The 20,241-nt window shown below is 41.0% G+C and overlaps 1 protein-coding gene across 1 annotated transcript in view; it reads left to right on the top strand.

Annotated features, from left to right (window-relative positions):
• GPR180 (G protein-coupled receptor 180) overlaps positions 1–19,622 on the top strand; it is a 32,082-nt gene extending 12,460 nt beyond the window's left edge. The window contains exons 4-9 of the mRNA XM_051850543.2: positions 6,942–7,122; positions 7,267–7,316; positions 12,177–12,334; positions 16,058–16,249; positions 17,947–18,024; positions 18,935–19,622. Coding sequence (XP_051706503.1) covers positions 6,942–7,122; positions 7,267–7,316; positions 12,177–12,334; positions 16,058–16,249; positions 17,947–18,024; positions 18,935–19,093 — 818 coding nt within the window. The 3' untranslated portion in view covers positions 19,094–19,622. The remainder of the gene's footprint in view (positions 1–6,941; positions 7,123–7,266; positions 7,317–12,176; positions 12,335–16,057; positions 16,250–17,946; positions 18,025–18,934) is intronic.
• Positions 19,623–20,241: the final 619 nt, after the last annotated feature.

The following is a 20,241-nucleotide window of genomic DNA, read 5'->3' as shown; positions in this document are numbered from 1 at the left end:
GCCAACTGGGGAGTGAACCGGCAGATAGAAGAGCTCTCTCTCTCTCTCTCTCTCTCTGCCTCTCCTTCTCTCTCTGTGTGACTCTGACTTTCAAGTAAATAAATAAATCTTTAAAAGAAATAAAAAGTCCTAGGGGTTTACCTCTTCATTACTTCACTGTTCTTTCGGACAAGAACAAATTCAGTTCTGTTGCACCTTACTGGCCTTGAAGGAAGGGAAACAGGAGGAAGGCCACTTTAGATTAAACCAAGTGTCAGGTTCAAAGTATAAATTTGTCACTTAGAAAAGCAATTCAACAAGCATGTGTTATAGATAATTTAATGTAAAAATAATAATTAACTAATTTATTATATAAAGGGATAAGCACTTAAAAATCCTTTGGGTTCAAAAAGTTTGTACAAGTGACAGAGCTTAAATAGTTTTTAAAGAGTTTTTTTTTTTTTTTTAATGGCTTATTTATTTATTTGAAAGGCAGAGTTACAGAGAAGCAGAGGCAAAAAAAGAGAGAGGTCTTCCACCCACTGATGTACTTCCCAGATGGCCGCAATGGCCGGAGCTGCGCTGATCTGAAGCCAGGAGCCAGGAGATTTTTCTGGCTCTCCCACGAAGGTGCAGGAGCCCAAGGAGTTGGGCCATCTTCTGCTGCCTTCCCAGGCCATAGCAGAGAGCTGGATTGGAAGTGGAGCATCCAGGACTTGAACTGGTGCCCAGATGGGATGCCAGCACTGCAGGTGGCAGCTTTACCCGCTACGCCACAGAGACAGCCCCTAATGAGTTAATTTTAAAAGTCCTTTCTGTTTGCAGAACCATAACATAAGCTACTTGAGATATTTTTGAATGCAGGTGAACTTAAAGTTGAATTTCACTAATGATAACCTTGGGTCAGTGTAGATCATTATTGGAAGTTAATTTAGTCCTGGCATATCTTTTATCTTTGTTTAAAAAGATGTTGACATTTTTATCTCACACACATATTTTGAAAAGGCATGGAGTAAGGCCGGCGCCGCGGCTCACTAGGCTAATCCTCCGCCTAGCGGCGCTGGCACACCGGGTTCTAGTCCCGGTCGGGGCGCCGGATTCTGTCCCGGTTGCCCCTCTTCCAGGCCAGCCCTCTGCTGTGGCCAGGGAGTGCAGTGGAGGATGGCCCAGGTGCTTGGGCCCTGCACCCCATGGGAGACCAGGAAAAGCACCTGGCTCCTGGCTCCTGCCATCGGATCAGCGCGGTGCGCCGGCCGCAGCGCACCGGCCGCGGCGGCCATTAGAGGGTGAACCAACGGCAAAAAGGAAGACCTTTCTCTCTGTCTCTCTCTCTCACTGTCCACTCTGCCTGTCAAAAAAAAAAAAAAAAAAGAAAAGGCATGGAGTAAACCAGGTCTACTGATGGCATTAGTTGGCTTGAATGGTTGGACTGAATTGCTTTCAAGATCCACTTTAACCATAAGACTTCATTATTTCATGTGACACTTGGCTAATTTTAGGACAGGTCAGAGCTCACTGTCACTCTATACTGCACCCTGCTGCTCCTAGCCAAGGCGACATCTACCAGCTTTCTCCTCTCTGCCCTCCTGGATAGGCGTTTGGCTCAAGAGATTTTATTTGTTGTGTGGATCCATGAGGCTCTGATCTGCTTTTCCTTGCCTCCTTGTCCAGGGTTCCATTCTTTGTCTCTTTGCTCATCCCTAGTTGAGCAACTAAAGTTTGACCGTATTAAACGATCATATTTTTGCCCATATCTTCTGGTGTTTTCCTCAACATCTCAGTTATGGCAAGCTTCTTTTAGGATTCAGGCCAGCTATTCTGATTTAATTCTTAGTTCTGACTCCTTCTGACCCATTCCTGATTTTATGACTAATTTTTTGCGACGGAAAGAGGGAGACAGAGATCTTCCATATGCTGATTTACTCCCCAAATGGCCACAACAACCAGTCTGGGCCAGGCTGAAGCTAAGAGCCAAGAGCCTCCATACTGGTTTCCCATAAGCACTTGGGCCGTCCTCTGCTGCCTTCCATGTGTATTAGCAGGGAGCTGGATGAGAACTTGCACTCTGATAATGGGATGCTGATGTGCAAGGGGTGGCTTAACCCTCTGTGCCACAAAGCCAGCCTATTATAACTGATTTGATTTAGATAGCTAAAAGCTATCTAATACTGAGATGGGAAGAGTTACATTGGTAACGTCACCAACAATATTTAAATGAGGGACAAAATCTCATTGTAATATGTATTTTCATTGGGCATGAAATTCTGTGAGGATTGATTGTGCCAGAAGTAACCAGTCTTCATCCTTTTTAAAGATCACATCATTGTATTGGTTAAGATACCTGAAAACCTTTGAGAGTAATTTTGCCTTGAAGTCTAAATCCGTGGTTCTCAACCCATCACTGCGTATGTAGCTGGAGTTTTTTTTTGTTTTTTTTTTTTTTAAGTCCAGATGTCCACCCCCAGTGACTTAGGTAGATTTGATTTCGAGTGGGAGCCAAGCATCGGCAGTCAATCAGAGCTCTGAAGTTGATTCTGAAGTGCAGAGACACTGGTCAAAAAATCCGTGTGCTGTGGAACATGGTAGTTTTAAAGAGGCTTCGGAGGGATTCTTCTACTCTGTTGCCTTGGGTATGGAATTTGTTTCCAGGGAATAATCTCCAATTAGTTCACTTTAGAAATTTTTGCAAGTTTGTCTAATTATCTGCTCTGAGTAGAGAAAATTGATTTGCTATGCTTCTTACTGAGAATTGACTGTTGCCATATATTGAAGAGGTTTGAATTAGAATAATGTGCTATAAATTGCAACAATGTTACATGTTATTCTGGTTAAATTTTATAATTTGTTTTCTTTCAAGCCAATTATATATTTTATTTCCACCAGACTTTGGTTAATCTTCTATTTTAGAGTTGGTCTAAATTAAAAAAAAAAAAGACAATAACAACAATGGAAAAAAAAACTAAGGCAAATTTGATGTTACTTGAGAGAGTACTGAATAGAATTATAATGTATTAAGATAGGATAAAATGAAACTGCCTTTAAAAAAGATTAGAATCCTTGTTAACTGTATTTGTGCTCTTCTCAGAAGCCAAACAAGTCCCCAGAATCCCGTGAGCATTATTTCCTAAAGGCATTCAGGCTGGTTTTCATTGGCACAGTATAATAGGCTCTACCGCACCTCCATCTCACTGTTGTCTCTTTCTCCTGCATGTCCCAAGATAATGAGTTGGCTCTCCCATTTAAAAGCTCAGGAAACATGTTACTGGTAACACACTGGGATGCTTTTGGCTTAAAGTCACAGGAAACCCTAATGCGATAGATATAGATAATGAGAAAATTATTTTACACAAGATGTTCTGGGGCTCTTCTAAGGTAGTTTGTTTAGCATCTCTCCACCCTGCTGTCCTCTGCCATTAGCTTTGTCCTTAGCTTAGCTCCCTTTAGTTTGCAACTCACTGGGGGTAGTTGTGGGTATCACGTCTCAAGTGACTTCAAAACTCAGTATCTTTTAAGAGTTAGGAAATGTTTCCCAGAAGCTCCTTGAGAAATTCACTGGTCAGAACTGGGTCACATACACTTGTATAGCGTTGTAAGAAGAATGTTAGCCAAAGGCGGTAGAAAGAGGACAAGGGTAGCCAATTCTGTCAAAAGAGTTGCTGGCAAGGATACTGAGGTTTGATTGATGGAGACCAATCCAGCTGTGTTGAGGCACTGGAAGGCTGGCGGCTACTGGGCCCTAAGATAACAAGAATTGTGGACAGGCACTACTGTCCCCAATGTTGCCCCACATGACCCAAGGACTCTTTCCCCTTTCCTGCCCTCTTTTCTCCCATCTGCCATCATTTAGCAGGGTTTGAATTTATTAAAGCTGACCTGCAAGTTTTCTTCTACTTAATTTTCCCAGTGCTGCTTCCTGTAAGCTTGCCTTGAAGTCTATACACTTCTTCATAAGTAGTCAGCAACTGTTGCATACACATTTAAGAGTGTTTTTCTTCTTTAGTGCATATTAAGTTTGAAGTAAGATTTAACATTTAGTGTCTACCTGTTTTAAAATTAGAGTTCAGGGGCCGGCGCTGTGGCATAGCGGGTAAAGCCACCACCTGCATCGCCGACATCCTGTGTGGGTGCCGGTTCTAGTCCCTGCTGTTCCACTTTCGATCCAGCTCTCTGCTATGGTCTGGGAAAGCAGTAGAGGATGGCCCAAGAAGCATGGGAGACCCAGAAGAAGCTCCTGGCTCTTGGCTTTGGTTCAGCCCGACTTCGGCTGTTGAGGCCATAATGGGAATGAACCAGCAGATGGAAGTCATTTCTCTATTTCCTTCTCTCTGTAACTCTGCCTCTCAAATAATCTTTTTAAAAAAATTACAGTTTAATTTCCAAGTGAGCAAACTACGTATTGCTTTCTTCTTATGAGGCTGGTGGCAAAATAAAAGTAAAATTGATAGCTGAAGCAGAACCACCATTTTATCTTTGAAGTATTTGTGGATAGAGTTAAAGTAAGAATCTTTAGTCTAAAATTCAGTGAACAAAAGGTAGGACAAATGTCCTAGTTCAATATGTTTTAATATGTTATCTCAATATAATGATTTTCTGTGTTGGTTATAATATTTAATTACCTTGGAAGATACATTTAGCTTTGAATAATCCTAAAACACTGTTGTTGGTGGGACCTGTCTTTCCAGGGTTCCTGCCTCCTTTACCCTTCTGACCCATTAGTCAATCATCTGAAGGTTTTCTTTCCATGGTAGATTTGTAACCTGGTGGAGGTTGAAGCTTTATCTTGCAATAGATATTCTGTAAACTGTTATTAAAAAAATTTAAATGAGCGCCAGGATTACTTAATGTTAAGAAGGAAAGATAAAAATTAAGATTCAAAACACAAAATAGCACAAGGAGTTGCACTGACCCACGCTTGCTTGTGTTTGTGTCTGTGTTCCCATCTTGTTCCAGTGCTATAATTATCTCAGGATTATGGTTCCATTATTCCTACAGCTAGAATAGTTTTCTATGTAAGGAGTTTACAAAGAAAGTATATCCCTAGTATTATTTGATCTCTTCCTGAAATCTGAATGCTTTTTTTTAACTAGTACAGGAAAAGTGAGCGGTCCATGTTTCTATACATAGAACAAGGGAGACACCCAGTGGCTGCAACACTTCCTGCTTTTTTTTAACCTTAACCATGCCAAAAACGTGGTTGAGGTAGAACTATTTATTGACTACTTTTCCCACAGTTTTTATCTTCTGCATTGCTTTTCCAAAACTATTTTCCACATTTTGGCAGTAGTCCTTCCCCTGCGTGTTAACTGGAGTTCTCCACAGCTGGGAAATTGGAGCCGGTTCAGTGTTCACTGCTGGAATGAAGGGATTGGAGGTTACCATTCATTCGTAGCCACTGCCTCTGCACTCCAGTGTTAGAGAAAGCTTAGAAGCACTAATATAAGGGACTGTCTTGAGATGTAACCAAGGAAATTTAAGCCTTAAAGTCAAAGCTAGCTTTCTGGCTTACTATAAAAAAATTTCTAGACAATGAATATGCAGTCAAAAGATTCCAGATAAAGCAGAAAAAGTGTTTTGCTTGAGATTACCTGAAGACTGCACTGAAAAGCTACTAATCGGAACAGGAGGCCCCTAAAATGGCAGGTGCTGTTTTTACCATCAGATCTGTACATTCTTACAGTGTTCGTATCTTTGCCAACCTACTCCCTTTGCTCAGTTGTAATTTCCGTTCACGAACAACAGACCTTGATCCCATCATGGTCTGGTTTCCCTCTTCTGGCCTGCCCTGCCACCTCTACGTGCTGTGTGGTCTCAGTTCCCACCATGGTTAGGCTAACTTATCTCTGAGTAGCAAGTGGTGTTGACCATTTGGATCCATAGCTGTCTGGTTAGGGATGAGCCAGCTGTGGAGTGGGATCACGTGGCTTCTGTGGACTTTCCTCTGTGGCAAGAACTATGGAAGGGAGCTCAGACAGTGGTAGGTGTCTTGAAGAGCTGACCAAATGGAAATTGAAGGTAAAGGGACATCCCAGAGTAGTAGTTGTCTCCCGTGAGCTGTCTCTGGGTCACCCTTAGGCTCACCGAAGTGGAGATGCTGGACTCCACTCACAGTTTCTGATTCAGTAGATCTGATGGAGGAGGGCCAAGAACTTGCATTTACAAGTCACCTAGTGATGCCGTGGCCCTGGGGATGCACTTGGAGAAACATTGTCGGGATACTGACGGAACTTCTTACAAAAGAAATCCACTGTGGGGGTAAAGTGTGTATCTGACAGAACATTCACATCATGGTTTTCATTTACTGCTTTCAAACAAAACTGATTTTATGTTGAGTCCTTAGGCTTCCCTGATCACTGTGCTTTTTTGTTTGTTTCACAAGATTGACTTTTTTCTTTTGTCTTTTTTTTTTTTTTTTTTTTTTTGACAGGCAGAGTGGACAGTGAGAGAGACAGAAAGGTCTTCCTTGTGCCGTTGGTTCACCCTCCAATGGCCGCTGCGGCTGGCACACCACGCTGATCTGATGGCAGGAGCCAGGTACTTATCCTGGTCTCCCATGGGGTGCAGGGCCCAAGCACTTGGGCCATCCTCCACTGTACTCCCTGGCCACAGCAGAGAGCTGGCCTGGAAGGGGGGCAACAGGGACAGAATCCGGTGCCCGGACCGGGACTAGAACCCGGTGTGCCGGCGCCGCAAGGCAGAGGATTAGCCTAGTGAGCCACGGTGCTGGCCTACAAGATTGACTTTAACTAGTTTGGTTTACTCTGCCTTCTTAGAGTTAAAATTTGTGCTCCAAAATGAAAATTGTTTCTGTTTTAATAATTTTTTGTTGCTGTTGTTTACAAAAGTAATTCTAGGACTCCAGTTGAAAAACAAGTAGAAATATATCGACAGGAAGATGTGAAAGCAACCCAACACTACAGCTGGCTGTGTTTTACTGAAGCAAACTCCCTCTCTTCTCTTCACAGGGTTACATGAGTTCTTTTTCCTCCTAGTCCTAGTGTACTTTGTGACTGCTTGCATTTATGCGCAGTCATTGTGGCAGGCTCTTAAGAAAGGAGGACCCATGCACATGATTCTAAAGGTGCTGACAACTGCACTGCTGTTGCAAGCTGGTTCAGCTGTAGCTAATTACATCCATTTCTCCAGGTAAGGCAAAACCACTACCACTGTGTTCATCGTTACATCTAATTAATCCTAATTAGTCCACCCAAATTATGCTTGCTTTGATTGTGAACAATTTTCCCCCTGTGTTTGTAATTTACACTAATACTGTCCTCGTCAATTCCTCAGTTACTCCAAAGATGGAATCGGGGTACCTTTTATGGGAAGCTTGGCAGAATGTGAGTATCTCTCTCAAAACGTTTTAAACATGAACTTACTCTATGCTTCTTGCTTGTTTCCTTTTTTTCTTAAATTATATTTTTGTCATAGTACAATTTTTCTGCACAAAGTTGGTTAGAATTCAGCTCAAAATAGGATTACAGGTTTAGTTTGCATCTGTTCTATTTAGTTTCTTTTTATTGATAGATAATGTGTGCGGCTCTTACTTTTTTAGAGCATATTTATATACTTTCTCATTTTATCCCTCAAAAAAAAAATGAAAAGTAAGTCTTTTCATCCTGCTTTGCATTAAAACTCTGGTCTCCTGGGGCAGGTGGTTGATTAGTGGTTAGGACACCTGCATCCCATCTTGCAATGCCTAGGTTTGAGTCCTGTCTCCATTTCTAATTCTGGTTTCCTGATAACGCTCTCCCTGGGAGGCAGCAGGTGATGGCTTGAGTGACATTTGGATCCCTATCACTCATGTGGGAGATCTGGATTGCATTCTTGGGTTGCAGCTTCAGCCCGGCCAGTCCTGGCTGTTACAGGCATTTGGGGAGCCAACCGGTAGATGGATGCTCTCCCTCTTTTTCTCTTTGTCTCTCTAAAAACAAAGAATCTGAGCTCAGTGACATGAAGCACATTCCCAGTGTCATCCACTGAGGTGGTGAACCAGACTCAGACCCAAAATTTATGCCTCCAGAGCTGAAGTTTTTTCCTCTATTTTATTGCATTTTCCATTACACAATTTTTCTCTGTTTCTGACCAAGACCTATAGCATATACTCATAATTGAGCTAACCTCAGATTTTTACTCTTCTGTTGATAATAGGAACTCTGATGGAGTAATTTTTAAGTTATATACGATAAGCACTAATCATCCTATAATCATGACATTTCAAAGTGAACTTCAGAGACATCAAGTTGTATGACATTCTTAAACCTGGAAAACTAATTAATTTTTTAATAAATTTATTTATTTATTTGCATTTCATGAGTACAACTTTAGGAATATAGTAATTCTTCCCACCATACCGCCTTTCCACTCCTGCTCCTTCTCCCTCTCCCATTCCCAGTCCCATTCTCCACTAAGATCCATTTTCTTTTTCTTTTCTTTCTTTTTTTTTTTTTTTTGGAAAGTAAAAAGAGTAGCAAAGTTTATTAGGGTAGGGACATCTGCAAGAACAGGATGGGCACCTCTCCAGACAGGACCTCTGACTGGGGGGAGGGGGAAACAAGGTTACATGGTTGAATAGAGAGACTACACCTGGCCAGACAGGCGGCGGCTCAGCAGATAGGCAGTCCGGTTGAGGCCGGGGGTTTTTAAGGAGATGGGTCTTTGTCTTCACACATCTCCTCCTAAAACAAAGGATTTTATGGCTGTAAATATTAAGAAGCTCCTATCTGAGTTTTCCCTTGAAGGTATCAGACAGGAGGAAGCCTAGCTGGCGCCATCCTGGGTTCAGAGGAAGGGAGAGCAGGACCCCCTAGAGAATGGGGATCTGGAGCAGGGTATTTGAAATGCAGATACTGGGCTGCATCTGGGAGATTGTGGAAGATTTGTCTGGCAGAAGGGGCGGGGACCTCCACCTGGCAGGTTATCAGGTAGAAGGGGGCAGGGCAGGATGCGAATGCCGGGCTGCCCCTGAAACATTATCGGGATGACTTTGAGATGCAGATGCATATGCTGGACATAGAAGTCTTCTCTTTAGGCCTGTCATACACACATAAGCTCATATCTAACTTCCTACCTAACATTCCCCCCTCAAGAGGCAATACTCAAAATTCTTCCTTGGGATTATGGATGGAGTTCCGTTTTCTGTAACTTCTTCGAAGCTGGCATGTGGGCATCAAGGAGGATTTAGGTATTTCCTCTTGCTATCTGCTAAGATCCATTTAGATTAACTTCATACACAGAAGACCAACCTAATACCAAGTAGAGTTCAACAGTTTGCACCAAAAAAAAACACAAAAACAAAAAAAAAAACCCAAACAACAAAAAAAATGTTCCTCAATAGTCGAAACAAGGGCTGTTCAAAGTCATTGCATCTTGAAGTTAATTTCACTTTTTTTTAGAAGCTAGATTAACTTTAATGAAGCACCCAAGAATGATACATCTTTTGGGAACATTTTGACATAGTTATAATACACTCTTTGAGGACTGAGGTCCTGCATGGGAAGTTAGTGCATAGTGAATCTTGTTGTTAATTTAACAATTAACACTCTTATTTTTGACGTCAGTTATCATCCAGCTCTTGATTTAAGCTGCCTAGGCTATGGAGGCCTTTTGAATCCACAAACTCCGTCAGTATTTAGACAAGGAAGTAGAAGCAAAGTGGAGGTTCTCTCTTCCCTTGAGAGAAAAGTACCTCCTTCTTTGATGACCATTTCTTTCCACCAAGGTCCTTCATGTAAGACATTGTTTGCCACAGTGTCTTGGCTTTCCATGCCTGAAATGCTCTAATGAGCTTTTCAGCCAGAATCCTGGAAAACTATTTAATATTTGTTCTAAAAAGCAGATTCTGAATATGAAAATATTCAGGATTTACTTTTCTGTAGATTTTGATACTTCTCCTCTAGCCTCCTCACTGTCTAATAGGATGTCTTGTGGTACTATTGTTGGTCATCTTAGGGCCCACTCCTCTGGGGCTTGCTGCCTGAAACTTCACGAACCTTTTGTTTTCCTTGTGAAGAGGAAATGTACAGTTCAATTCCTTGCCATGAACCAGGGGAGCTTATCCTCTCTGAACCATTTTTGGGAGCCCTGCCTCACCTCTTTTCTTTCAGACAACTTGTGGGTGTTTAATAGAATATGAATGTCAAAGCTGAACAGAGCCCTTAAAATCATTCAGGTCATGCATCTTAGATAAGGAAATTCAGGTCCAAAGAGGCATAGAACTCAGAGCCATAATCAAAGATTGTTGACTTTTTGGGAATATCTGCTGCATATAGAAATACTGTTTTATAGTATTGGGCATTTTCACTGAAGATTAAAAAGATTTTTTTTAACAACTGCAATAAGTCATTGTTGCTAGTTCTTGGTGGTTCCAACAACAAAAGGTTTTGTTAGTTAAGTGATTAAAATCCAAGACAGAATGGGAGTTTTGAGTCAACATATCTCTGAAAGGGTATAGCATTAGGTTTTTGGTTTGCAATTTTTGAATATAAAAATTATGTGCCACAGATCATTTTCTGTTTCTGTAAGAATATCCTATGTAAAAGAAGTAAAAGTTATAAACATCAAAATTATGGGTGGCACTTTGAAGGAAGTTTTTATTTTGTTAATTTGTGATCACAAGTTTATTCCAAAATCTACCTCAAACTACACAGATGATAGGAAAAAAAGTGATAAAACCCTTTTTAAAAAAATCGATAAATAGGAGCTTTAAAATAAAATACCCATTGAACTTGAAACATTTATAGGTGTTCTGGAAATGGTGAACTGTATACGGGCAGTTTTGGTGCATCCTTTCTAAAGCCTGCTACTCTGCTCTGCAGTGTGGGCGGCGGCCACCTGGTGGCACATCACACTAATGCATGGAGTGGAGTGGCTCATCTGTGCGCAGGGTCTGGCACTAAAGCCCACTTTATTGGTTTTTAGGGTGGGTGTGCATTTTCTGGTCTTGTTTCTCATTCATAGTTTCAGAATACAACCCAGAAAGTACAATGATAATATCCTTTGCGTTGCCGAAATTATATTTAAAATTGTTTCTTTCAATAAGCAGTAAATTACAGAAAATAAAATAATGTAGTTAGAAAAGCTAAGGAAAATAGCAAAGATATTTAAGGCTGGACTTGAAAGAGATGTGATATGGGCATGTCTGTATATTTTCAAATAGAAGAATTGCCATTTAAATGCTTTTATTAACATTTACAAGTCTTATGGCAAAATTTTAATTCTTTAAAATTGTACATGAAAATTTTAAATATGTTATCTCAAAAATGAAGGAAGGAAGGAGAGAGAGGAAGGGAGAGAGGAAGGGGAAATATCATTATATCCTTAGAATTATATCCACATCTGGCTAAAAAGCCCATGAGAGTATTTCAGACATGGAAAGCCAAGACACTGTGGCAAAAAATGACCTAAATGAAAGATCTCTGTGAGTGAGATCCCAGCAGAAAGAAGGTGCCATCAAAGAAGGAGGTACCTTTCTCTGAAGGGAGGAGAGAACTTCCACTTTGACTATGGCCTTGTCTAAATAAGATTGGAGTTGATGAACTCAAGAGGCTTCCATAGCCTTGGCAGCTCATGACAAGGGCCTAGGGTGATTACTGACGTCATAAATAAGAGTGTCAATTGTTAAACCAACAACAGGAGTCACTGTGCACTTGCTCCCCATATAAAACCTCTGTCCTTAATGTGTTGTACTATGAAAATTAACGGTAAAACTAGTCTTCAAATAGTACTTCATACTTTGTGTGTTTGTGTGGGTGCAAACTGTTGAAATCTTTACTTAGTATAGAGTTGATCTTCTGTATATAAAGATAATTAAAAATGAATCTTAATGAAGAATGGGATGGGAGAGAGAGTAGGAGAAGGGATGGTTTGCAGGTGGGAGGGTGGTTATGGGGGGGAAGAACTGCTATAATCCAAAAGTTGTACTTTTGAAATTTATAATTATTAAATAAAAGTTTTCTATAAAAAAGAATTATATCCACAAACTCCATTGAATCTGTTAAAAACTAATTAATATTAAAAATAAGTTGGGGAAAAATAAATAAAATTGTACCTGAACATCTCATTGGATTTCCTCAGCTTCTCTTTGGAAATGCCTATCTTTTTGTGGCTAAAAAAAGTGATATTCTCATCTCAATGCAAAAAAATACCAAATTATTTTTATTGCAAAGACTTGGTTGACTTTGGTTTTTAATTCCCTTTAGTTTTTGACATCGCTTCCCAAATTCAGATGTTATACCTGCTTCTGAGTCTGTGCATGGGCTGGACCATAGTCAGGATGAAGAAGTCTCAAAGCAGACCTCTCCAGTGGGATTCGACCCCTGCCTCCACTGGCATTGCTGTGTTTATTGTCCTGACACAGGTGAGCATTGATCACCCAGTGTTTCTGCTTAGTGAGAGTCAGAAATGCAAACTGGAACATACTGGGGACACATGAGGAATCTGGGTCGTTTTGAAGTAGGAATTTAAATGGTGATAGAGTAAATAGCTTTGTAAATCCTCTGTGTGCTGGGGCTGGCGCTGTGGCGCACTAGGTTAATCCTCTGCCTGCGGCACCGGCATCCCATTTGGGCACTGGTTCTAGTCCCGGTTGCTCCTCTTCCCATCCAGCTCTCTGCTGTGGCCTGGGAAAGCAGTAGAAGAAGGCCCAAGTGCTTGGGCCCTACACTCACATGGGAGACCGGGAAGAAGCACCTGGCTCCTGGCTTCAGATTGGCGCAGCGCCGGCTGTTACAGCCATTTGAGGAGTGAACCAACGGAAGGAAGACCTTTCTCTCTGTCTCTCTCTCTCACTGTATGTAACTACCTGTCAAATAAATAAATAAAATCTTTTAAAAAAAATCCTCTGTGTGCTAATATATGTACACTGCAGAATTTAATTGTAATTTGTCTGAATGTGAGCTTTCTAGCAGCCTTTTTTCTGAGAGACAGAGAGATTGTCCATTTACTGATTCTACTGGTTGCACTCCCCAAACACCCAGCTGGGCCTGGAGAAAGCTGAAGCTAGAAACTGGAAATTCAATCTAGGTCTTTCACATGGGTGACAGTGACTCAAATATTGGAGCCATCACCTGCCACCCCAGGATATGCCTTAACAGGAAGCTGGATCAGAATTGGAGCCTGGACTTGAAACCAGGCACTCTGACTAGGGATGTGAGCATCTCAAGTAGTACCATCACTGCTATGCCACGCACACGCTGTGCCAAGCACATACTGCCCACCAACTTTTTAAAGTATAATATAGTTAATTTTTTTTTTTTTTTTTGGACAGGCAGAGTGGACAGTGAGAGAGAGAGAGACAGAGAGAAAGGTCTTCCTTTGCTGTTGGTTCACCCTCCAATGGCCACTGTGGCCGGAGCGCTGCAGCTGGTGCACCGCGCTGATCCGAAGGCAGGAGCCAGGTGCTTCTCCTGGTCTCCCATGGGGTGCAGGGCCCAAGTACTTGGGCCATCCTCCACTGCCCTCCCTGGCCACAGCAGAGAGCTGGCCTGGAAGAGGGGCAACCAGGACAGAATCCGGTGCCCCGACCGGGACTAGAACCCGGTGTGCCGGGACTAGAACCCGGTGTGCCAGCACCGCAAGGTGCAGGATTAGCCTAGTGAGCCACGGCGCCGGCCAATATAGTTAATGTTGGGTTTGATTGGCATTTTCTGTTCAACAAGTGTCTTCTTGCATATTTGCTGGTATATGGTACTCAACATTGAATCAGGAATCAGTGAATTTGAGATTCGTCCATTGGCAAGGATCTTTAGAATTGTCTATACATAAAAGAATTTGAATCATTATGTGAGAGTAATTAAAAGACAAAATATGGAATAAAAAAGAATGGGATCTTGCTTTCAGAGCAAATACAGAAACAGATCTGGTCTTTTAGAAAGGTCCTCTCTGCCTTTTTTTCTCTTCCTTTATGGTGGTAGTGTTGACATAATTCTAGGATATCCGTATGCCTGTGTGCACTGGTTTTGTGAAAACAAAGAAGAAAGAAAGCTATAACCACAAAACTTTATATAGAGTTTGTGACCAGCATTAGCTGTAGCTGCAATTGCACCTGGGCTCTGTGAAGGACACTGTAATGAAAGAAATATTAATGAAGGTGCGGCAAGTGCTTTGTTTGTTTATATGCCTCTAGTGTTTGTTTAGTTCCATGGGTGCTAAGTGAAGTTAGACTACTTGAATTTGCATAATTGACTTGAGAAAACGACCATATCACAGGTAGTGATATTTAGAAAAAAAAAAAGTACAGGAAAGGGGCTAATGAAAAGAATTGAAATCAGAAGTGATTAAAATAAGCAAGAATCTAACTTAATGGTTTTGACTGAGGAATTGAGAGTAGTGTGAATATCACTTTAAACTCTCATTTCTCAATTCACAGCTCCTTTAAAAATTCAGCTCTCATTATCACTTCATTATAATTTTAATTCATTATCATAGATAAATACAAATTGAGATTATGACAATATACTATAGTAGAGCTTATGCACTTTTGGAAGAATACGTTAGACATAGCGAGGTCAAGGCATTTGAGAAAAACTACCAAAGACTACATGAATATATATATATACATATATATATGTGTATATATACATATATATATGTGTATATATATATATACATACACTAACATGTGTATGAAAATAGGCTCAAATATTTAAGGATGTGAATCATGGGAAATGGTAGTTCTAGAAGAGTGCTTCTTTGTTGTGGAGGTTACATTTAGAAACACAGGTGAAGGAGTCTGATGGGAATAATTTGGTAGAGGAAGGAGTAGCGTTTTCGGTCTTAGCAAATATTGATCCCAAGAAGAATCCTTCACGAGTACAGGATGACAAACGGGTTTACTTATTAAGCACACTAAGAGGAGAGAAATTTGGGTAGAAGATGTGAAAATGAAGAAAGGCGAAGTTGCTGCCCAGCACCATGAAGTTTAAGAATTGGATTTGACATTGACTTTGGATCTGAAGGCTTTGGATGTCACTGTGATGAGGGTGGGGTTGACAAAGGAAGCCCAAAGGGCTACACACATTTCTGCATGTTTGATGGTAAAAACATGACTGTAATTCAGTAAGGACAGAGGAAACATGGACACTGATATCTATTAAGTAACAGTAAACAGAACAGCTTAATGAAAACTTGCCAAGCAATGTGGGAGAAAAGGTCAACAAACAAGGAAGAGTAACAATGCCCTGGGCCCTTAGGGGGAATATTTATTTATTTATTTATTTTTTAATATTTATTTCAAAGGCACAATTGACAGAAAGGGAGAGACACAGAGAGAGGTCTTCCATTTGCTGATTCACTTCCCAAATGACCACAGAGGCCAGGGCCACGGCTGGGCCTGGCCAAGCCAGGAGCCTAAAACTCCATCCAGGTCTCCCAAGTGGGTGCAGGGCCTCAAGCACTTGGGCCATCTTCTGCTGCTTTCCTAGACGTATTAGCAGGGAGCTGGATTGGAAGTAGAGCAGCCAGGATTTGAACTGGAGCCCATCTGGGATGCTGGCATCACAGGCAGCAGTCCAGTCTGCTGTGCCACAGATGCCGGCCCCAGAAGGTGAATATTTAAAATACTGTCTCCTTTACCTAGAGAGGTTACCACAAAAAAGAGTGAGGTCTAAAGTCAGCCACTGTGGCTTGTTAGTTTCTGGATTACAAAAGCTATCTGAGATATTTGAAAGTTACCCTGAGATGGTAGGCTTGAATGCAGAATAGTTTGATTTCTAACCATGGTGTGGAACTGAAAAGCAGATGGATTTAGAAGAAGTATTAGTTGTTCTCTTAACCTTTTCAATTTAGCTTTATCCTTAGAGGTGTCTTATTTGAATTGTTAGCGCAGTAGCAGTTTTTAAAATCTTCAGAGTGTGGTCTCACTTGATAAAACTCCCTTTTCTCTAGCTTAGAGTATCAGAGCAAGGAAAAGACTGTGCCTGCACTTCTTAATTGACGGTGTTCATAGTCTGATAAGTCTTAGAGCCTCTTAGGAATGTGTGTGTCATGTTCAAGAGCACGTGCACAAAAGAGTTTTTTAAAAGTACTCTTATTGTAAGTGAATACGGATTTTGTTCTCTAAATGTGATATTGTTTTTTGCAGAGTGTTTTGCTGCTTTGGGAACAGTTTGAAGATACCGGTCATCATAGCTCCCATTCACACCACAACTTAGCAGGGATCCTTCTGATCGTTTTAAGAATTTGCCTGGCATTGTCATTAGGCTGTGGACTCTATCAGATCATCACAGTGGAGAGGAGCACACTCAAAAGGGAGTTCTACATCACATTTGCCAAAGTATGAGTTGGAGTGGAAATGGGGTGGAAGGGTGGACATGAGCTTCAGGCTGATTGCGTTGGGAAGTTAATAAGCAACTGCTGCTAGCCTTTCTTAAACTTCTCTTGTGCGCCAGGCACCACCCTGAGCCCTGTAAGTGCTCAAATCTAGTCCTCACCAGCTACATGATGTAGGCATTGTTAGCCCCATTTCACAGAACCCATGGAGCGGTGTTTTCCATGTAATCTTTGGCAGGTCAGTTTTGCCTCGATCATCATTTGGTTCTAGAGCAGAGTGCGGGTTGCCGCGTCTGCAGCTGTTGATTCCCAGGGAGTGAGGGAGTGCTGCTGTGAGAGGTGGGTGCTCTTCTGCAGTGCCAGCATTGTATGTGCGTCAGCCACCGCCCCCCCGTCCCCTGGGAGTGGGAGCAGGTTCACCTCCCCTTTCTGTGTCTTCCTCACACTGGAGAGATCCCAGAGCTAGTTAGATTCTTAAACTAAAGAAAGACGAGGGGGCAGGAGCAGTACAGTATGGAAGCCTCCCTCCTGGGAAGGTTCTGTGCATCTGGTACTCTGAGAAAATCCAGGTCGCTTCGCCTTGGCACCTGGGAGCAGGGTTCTGATCAGTCTCCCAGCCTGCCCTCAGAGTCCCGGGCCGTTCTGGGCAGCCGGGGCAGGAGGGCCAGATTCCTTCTGTCTCTAGCTGAGCTCCGCAAAGCTGCTGCTGTGACACCAGGAAGGAGCCTCGGGCCCAAACAGGCAAGAAAGTGCCATTTTGCTTTTGAATTTGGACAGGGACGGGAGTGCGTACTGTTTGATAACTTAGTGTGCTTGAGGTGGTTTTCCGGTTTTGGTTTGTTTAAAACAGTACCAAACTTTTTTCTGGAGCTTAAGAAAAGGTGGTTTTTTATGTTTTAACTTTCTGAATAGGGTCAAACATCCAAAAGTATTTAAAAAGTATCTCTCTGCCATCTGTCTACTCATTTCTTATCACTGCTGGGAGTTTCTGTTGTAGCCTGCTAGAGAATTCTTATTATGCCTATATATTTGCTTTTATTTTTATACAGATAGAAACATAGCATATTTTTCTACATCTTTTTTCCCTCAGAATCTTCCTTATTTACCAGACACCTCAATAGCTACTATTTCATTAACTTGTTTACTCAAATTTAATTTCGTAAAACAGAGTATGTTACCATCCCATGGTTCAAGAAAAACTTGAAAATGATATTTGAGAAGTGTCATGTAAATTGGTGCCCATTCTTGCCCACTCAGTTCCCTCTGTGCTACTCCTCAAACAGGTAGCCACTGTCAATCCATTATTTTGTGTTTTCTTGTAGCATCTCTTTGTGTGTGTGCATGCACATATGCGTGTGCATTCTTTTTTATTTTTACAATTATATTACGTATTTGCACCTTGCTCCTCTCACGTTATTAATCTGTCACTTGTGTTCATGTTTTATAGTATGTCAAAATGTGTGTTCCTAACAGATTTACAAATAAAAGTTTCTGAATACTCCAAAAAACCTCATTTGGTCAGAAACAAAGTATTAATGTCTCAGCAACAGCAAATTTATTTTTCCATTTTTTGCAAGCTCTACTCTGAAGGCCACTTGAGGTTATATTTATTAGTAATACACTTAATAACGTCTTTCTCTGCTACATCCTGAAAATAAAGGCACAGCTATACTTATTTGGCTTATTCTTGATTCGTTTCAGGGCTGTATCTTATGGTTTTTGTGCCATCCAAGTCTGGCATGCATTTCTGTCATTTTTAATGACTACCAAAGAGATAAGGTAAGTAATATATGTGATTACTTTTTTTAGGAAAACATAGTCTTTATTGGTAAAATATTAAAGTAGGAGGGGGACTGTCTGTGGAAGTTTTTGGAATTTTTGAAACAAAACTTAAGCTGAAGAGAATATAAATTAGAAGTTTAAAATATTTTAAAAAGTACTTAACATTTTGTGTATAAGCAAAATGATTGGAATTGATTTTGTTCTTATTTTTAGCCTATTGCAGAATACTGTTTTACAGCCAAATTATGTAATTTATAACACGGCTTTGCTAAGAAAAAGCAATTACAATCATTTTGCCATATAATCAAAAATGAAGACAGTCACAAAAAGCGGTTGAGCTGCTTTTGCAGGCTGAGCACACGAGGCCGCCACGTTGTGATTGCCTGCGTCCCTCCCTTCTCAGTGTCGGCTCCATCCCCGGAAGGGGGAGCTCAGCCGGGAGCCCTTGAGGAGCAGGGCAGTCTGTGCTGGAGCGCACAGACGCTGATGGAGCCTGAGCGGCAAGAGGGCAAACGGGAAGGTAGAAGGTTGTCTACAGAAGCAGAGAAGCGACTTGAGAGTTTCTGAAAGAGCTTTTAGGGTCCGCACAGCCGGGGGCAGGGGCATGCCTTATTCCTGTGACTGAGTCAGCCAGACCCTGGTTTCTCTTATTACTGAAACTGTGGTGCATGTACTCTTAGGAAAGAACGATTTAGCAGATTGTTCTTTTGCATTTCCCTTTGGCTTCTATAAACTCGTGAGCAGTTACAGTTTTCCTACTGATGGCTCCTTTGATGGCCCATACCCCCATGAAATGAAGGGTGGAGTCCTGGCCCTATGTAAAAAGTATATACGGGCTCCTGAGAAATTGAATATAATTCCTCTGTTTCTGTGTGCAGTAAAAGCATTTCCTTTCTTCTCTTTTCAGGTTATTACAATAGGTGTTATCCTTGGCCAGTCTGTTGCCATGGTTATCCTCTACAGACTCTTTCTCTCCCACAGTCTATACTGGGAAGTTTCTTCCCTTTCCTCAGTAACACTACCACTGACCGTATCGTCTGGACACAAAAGCCGCCCTCATTTCTGATACTTGATTTCTGTGGAAAAGAAAAGTGAAGGGGTTAAAAGAGTGCAATAAGGACCCAAATACAGTGACTTTTTTTTCATACATTTGGTATGAAAAATCGAATAGCAAAAGCAGAGCATGTTTCTGTATAACTGCATTTAAGCAGTACCAAAACTGAAAAAAGGTAATAACTGAAATGTTTTAAAATACATGTAAACAATAAACTTTCAGGAAATTCTGTTGTTATAAGGTGATTGAAGCAATTTCCATATGGAAATACACGTGAAACAGAATTATATGACATTTTGGTAAGGTACCCCTTGCAATGCCTCATCCTACATCCATAGCTAACTCAGGTTTGATAGTCTTGTAAAAAGTAATCAGTTAAATGATTACTTGCTTTTATATATCTAAACTGGTTCAGTTAGGAAATCAGTGTAATAGACTGATTTTAAAAACTGCTTCTTTTTTTCTTTAAGGAAAATGCATTTGAAAGAACTGAAAGTGAAATTACTTCAGGGAATGAATATAAAATATGTTCACAGTTAAATGGATGAGCTTTTGTTTTTCATGGGATGGGTTGTTCTTGTATATTTTTCTGTCTTTTGGGGCTCTAGTTCAGGTTTTAGCTTGATTAGCAAAGTTCTTTTGACAAATAGTTCCTGAAAAATAAAACTTAGAGATTTATTACATGGGTGGTAAAGAAAAGGAGTTTTAAAATTTAAGTACTTGGCTGAAGGGGCAAGCAGGTTTTTGTGTTTAAAAAGAAAGAAGGAAAAGGTACTGTGTGATATGGCACTAAAATTTTAATCCCGATATAATTCGTTTCTCTAACATTGAATCCCCAATCATAATTAAGCCGTATACAAGATTAAGTTAACAGAAGCATTTCACATAAATGTTGGTTTCAGTCTTCAACTACCCATGAATTCCTGCCCAAGGATGCTTAATCAGGATTAAATTTCCTATGAATAATTGAAAAACAAAATACTCACTGGATTTGCTATAATCCGTGTTGGCACTGGATTTTAAGTAGTTGCCATCTTGAATCCTTTGTAATAAAGCCATATTGGTGTGTGGGTGGGTGGGTGGGTGTGGGTGAGAGAGAAAGAGAGATGCCCCAGAAGGGAGAGAGGGAGAGAAAGAGAAATGCTCCATTACTTACCCAC

The sequence above is a fragment of the Oryctolagus cuniculus genome, chromosome 9 (assembly GCF_964237555.1).
Source record: "Oryctolagus cuniculus chromosome 9, mOryCun1.1, whole genome shotgun sequence".
NCBI lineage: Eukaryota > Metazoa > Chordata > Mammalia > Lagomorpha > Leporidae > Oryctolagus > Oryctolagus cuniculus.
This window is presented reverse-complemented; position numbering and strand designations above follow the sequence as displayed.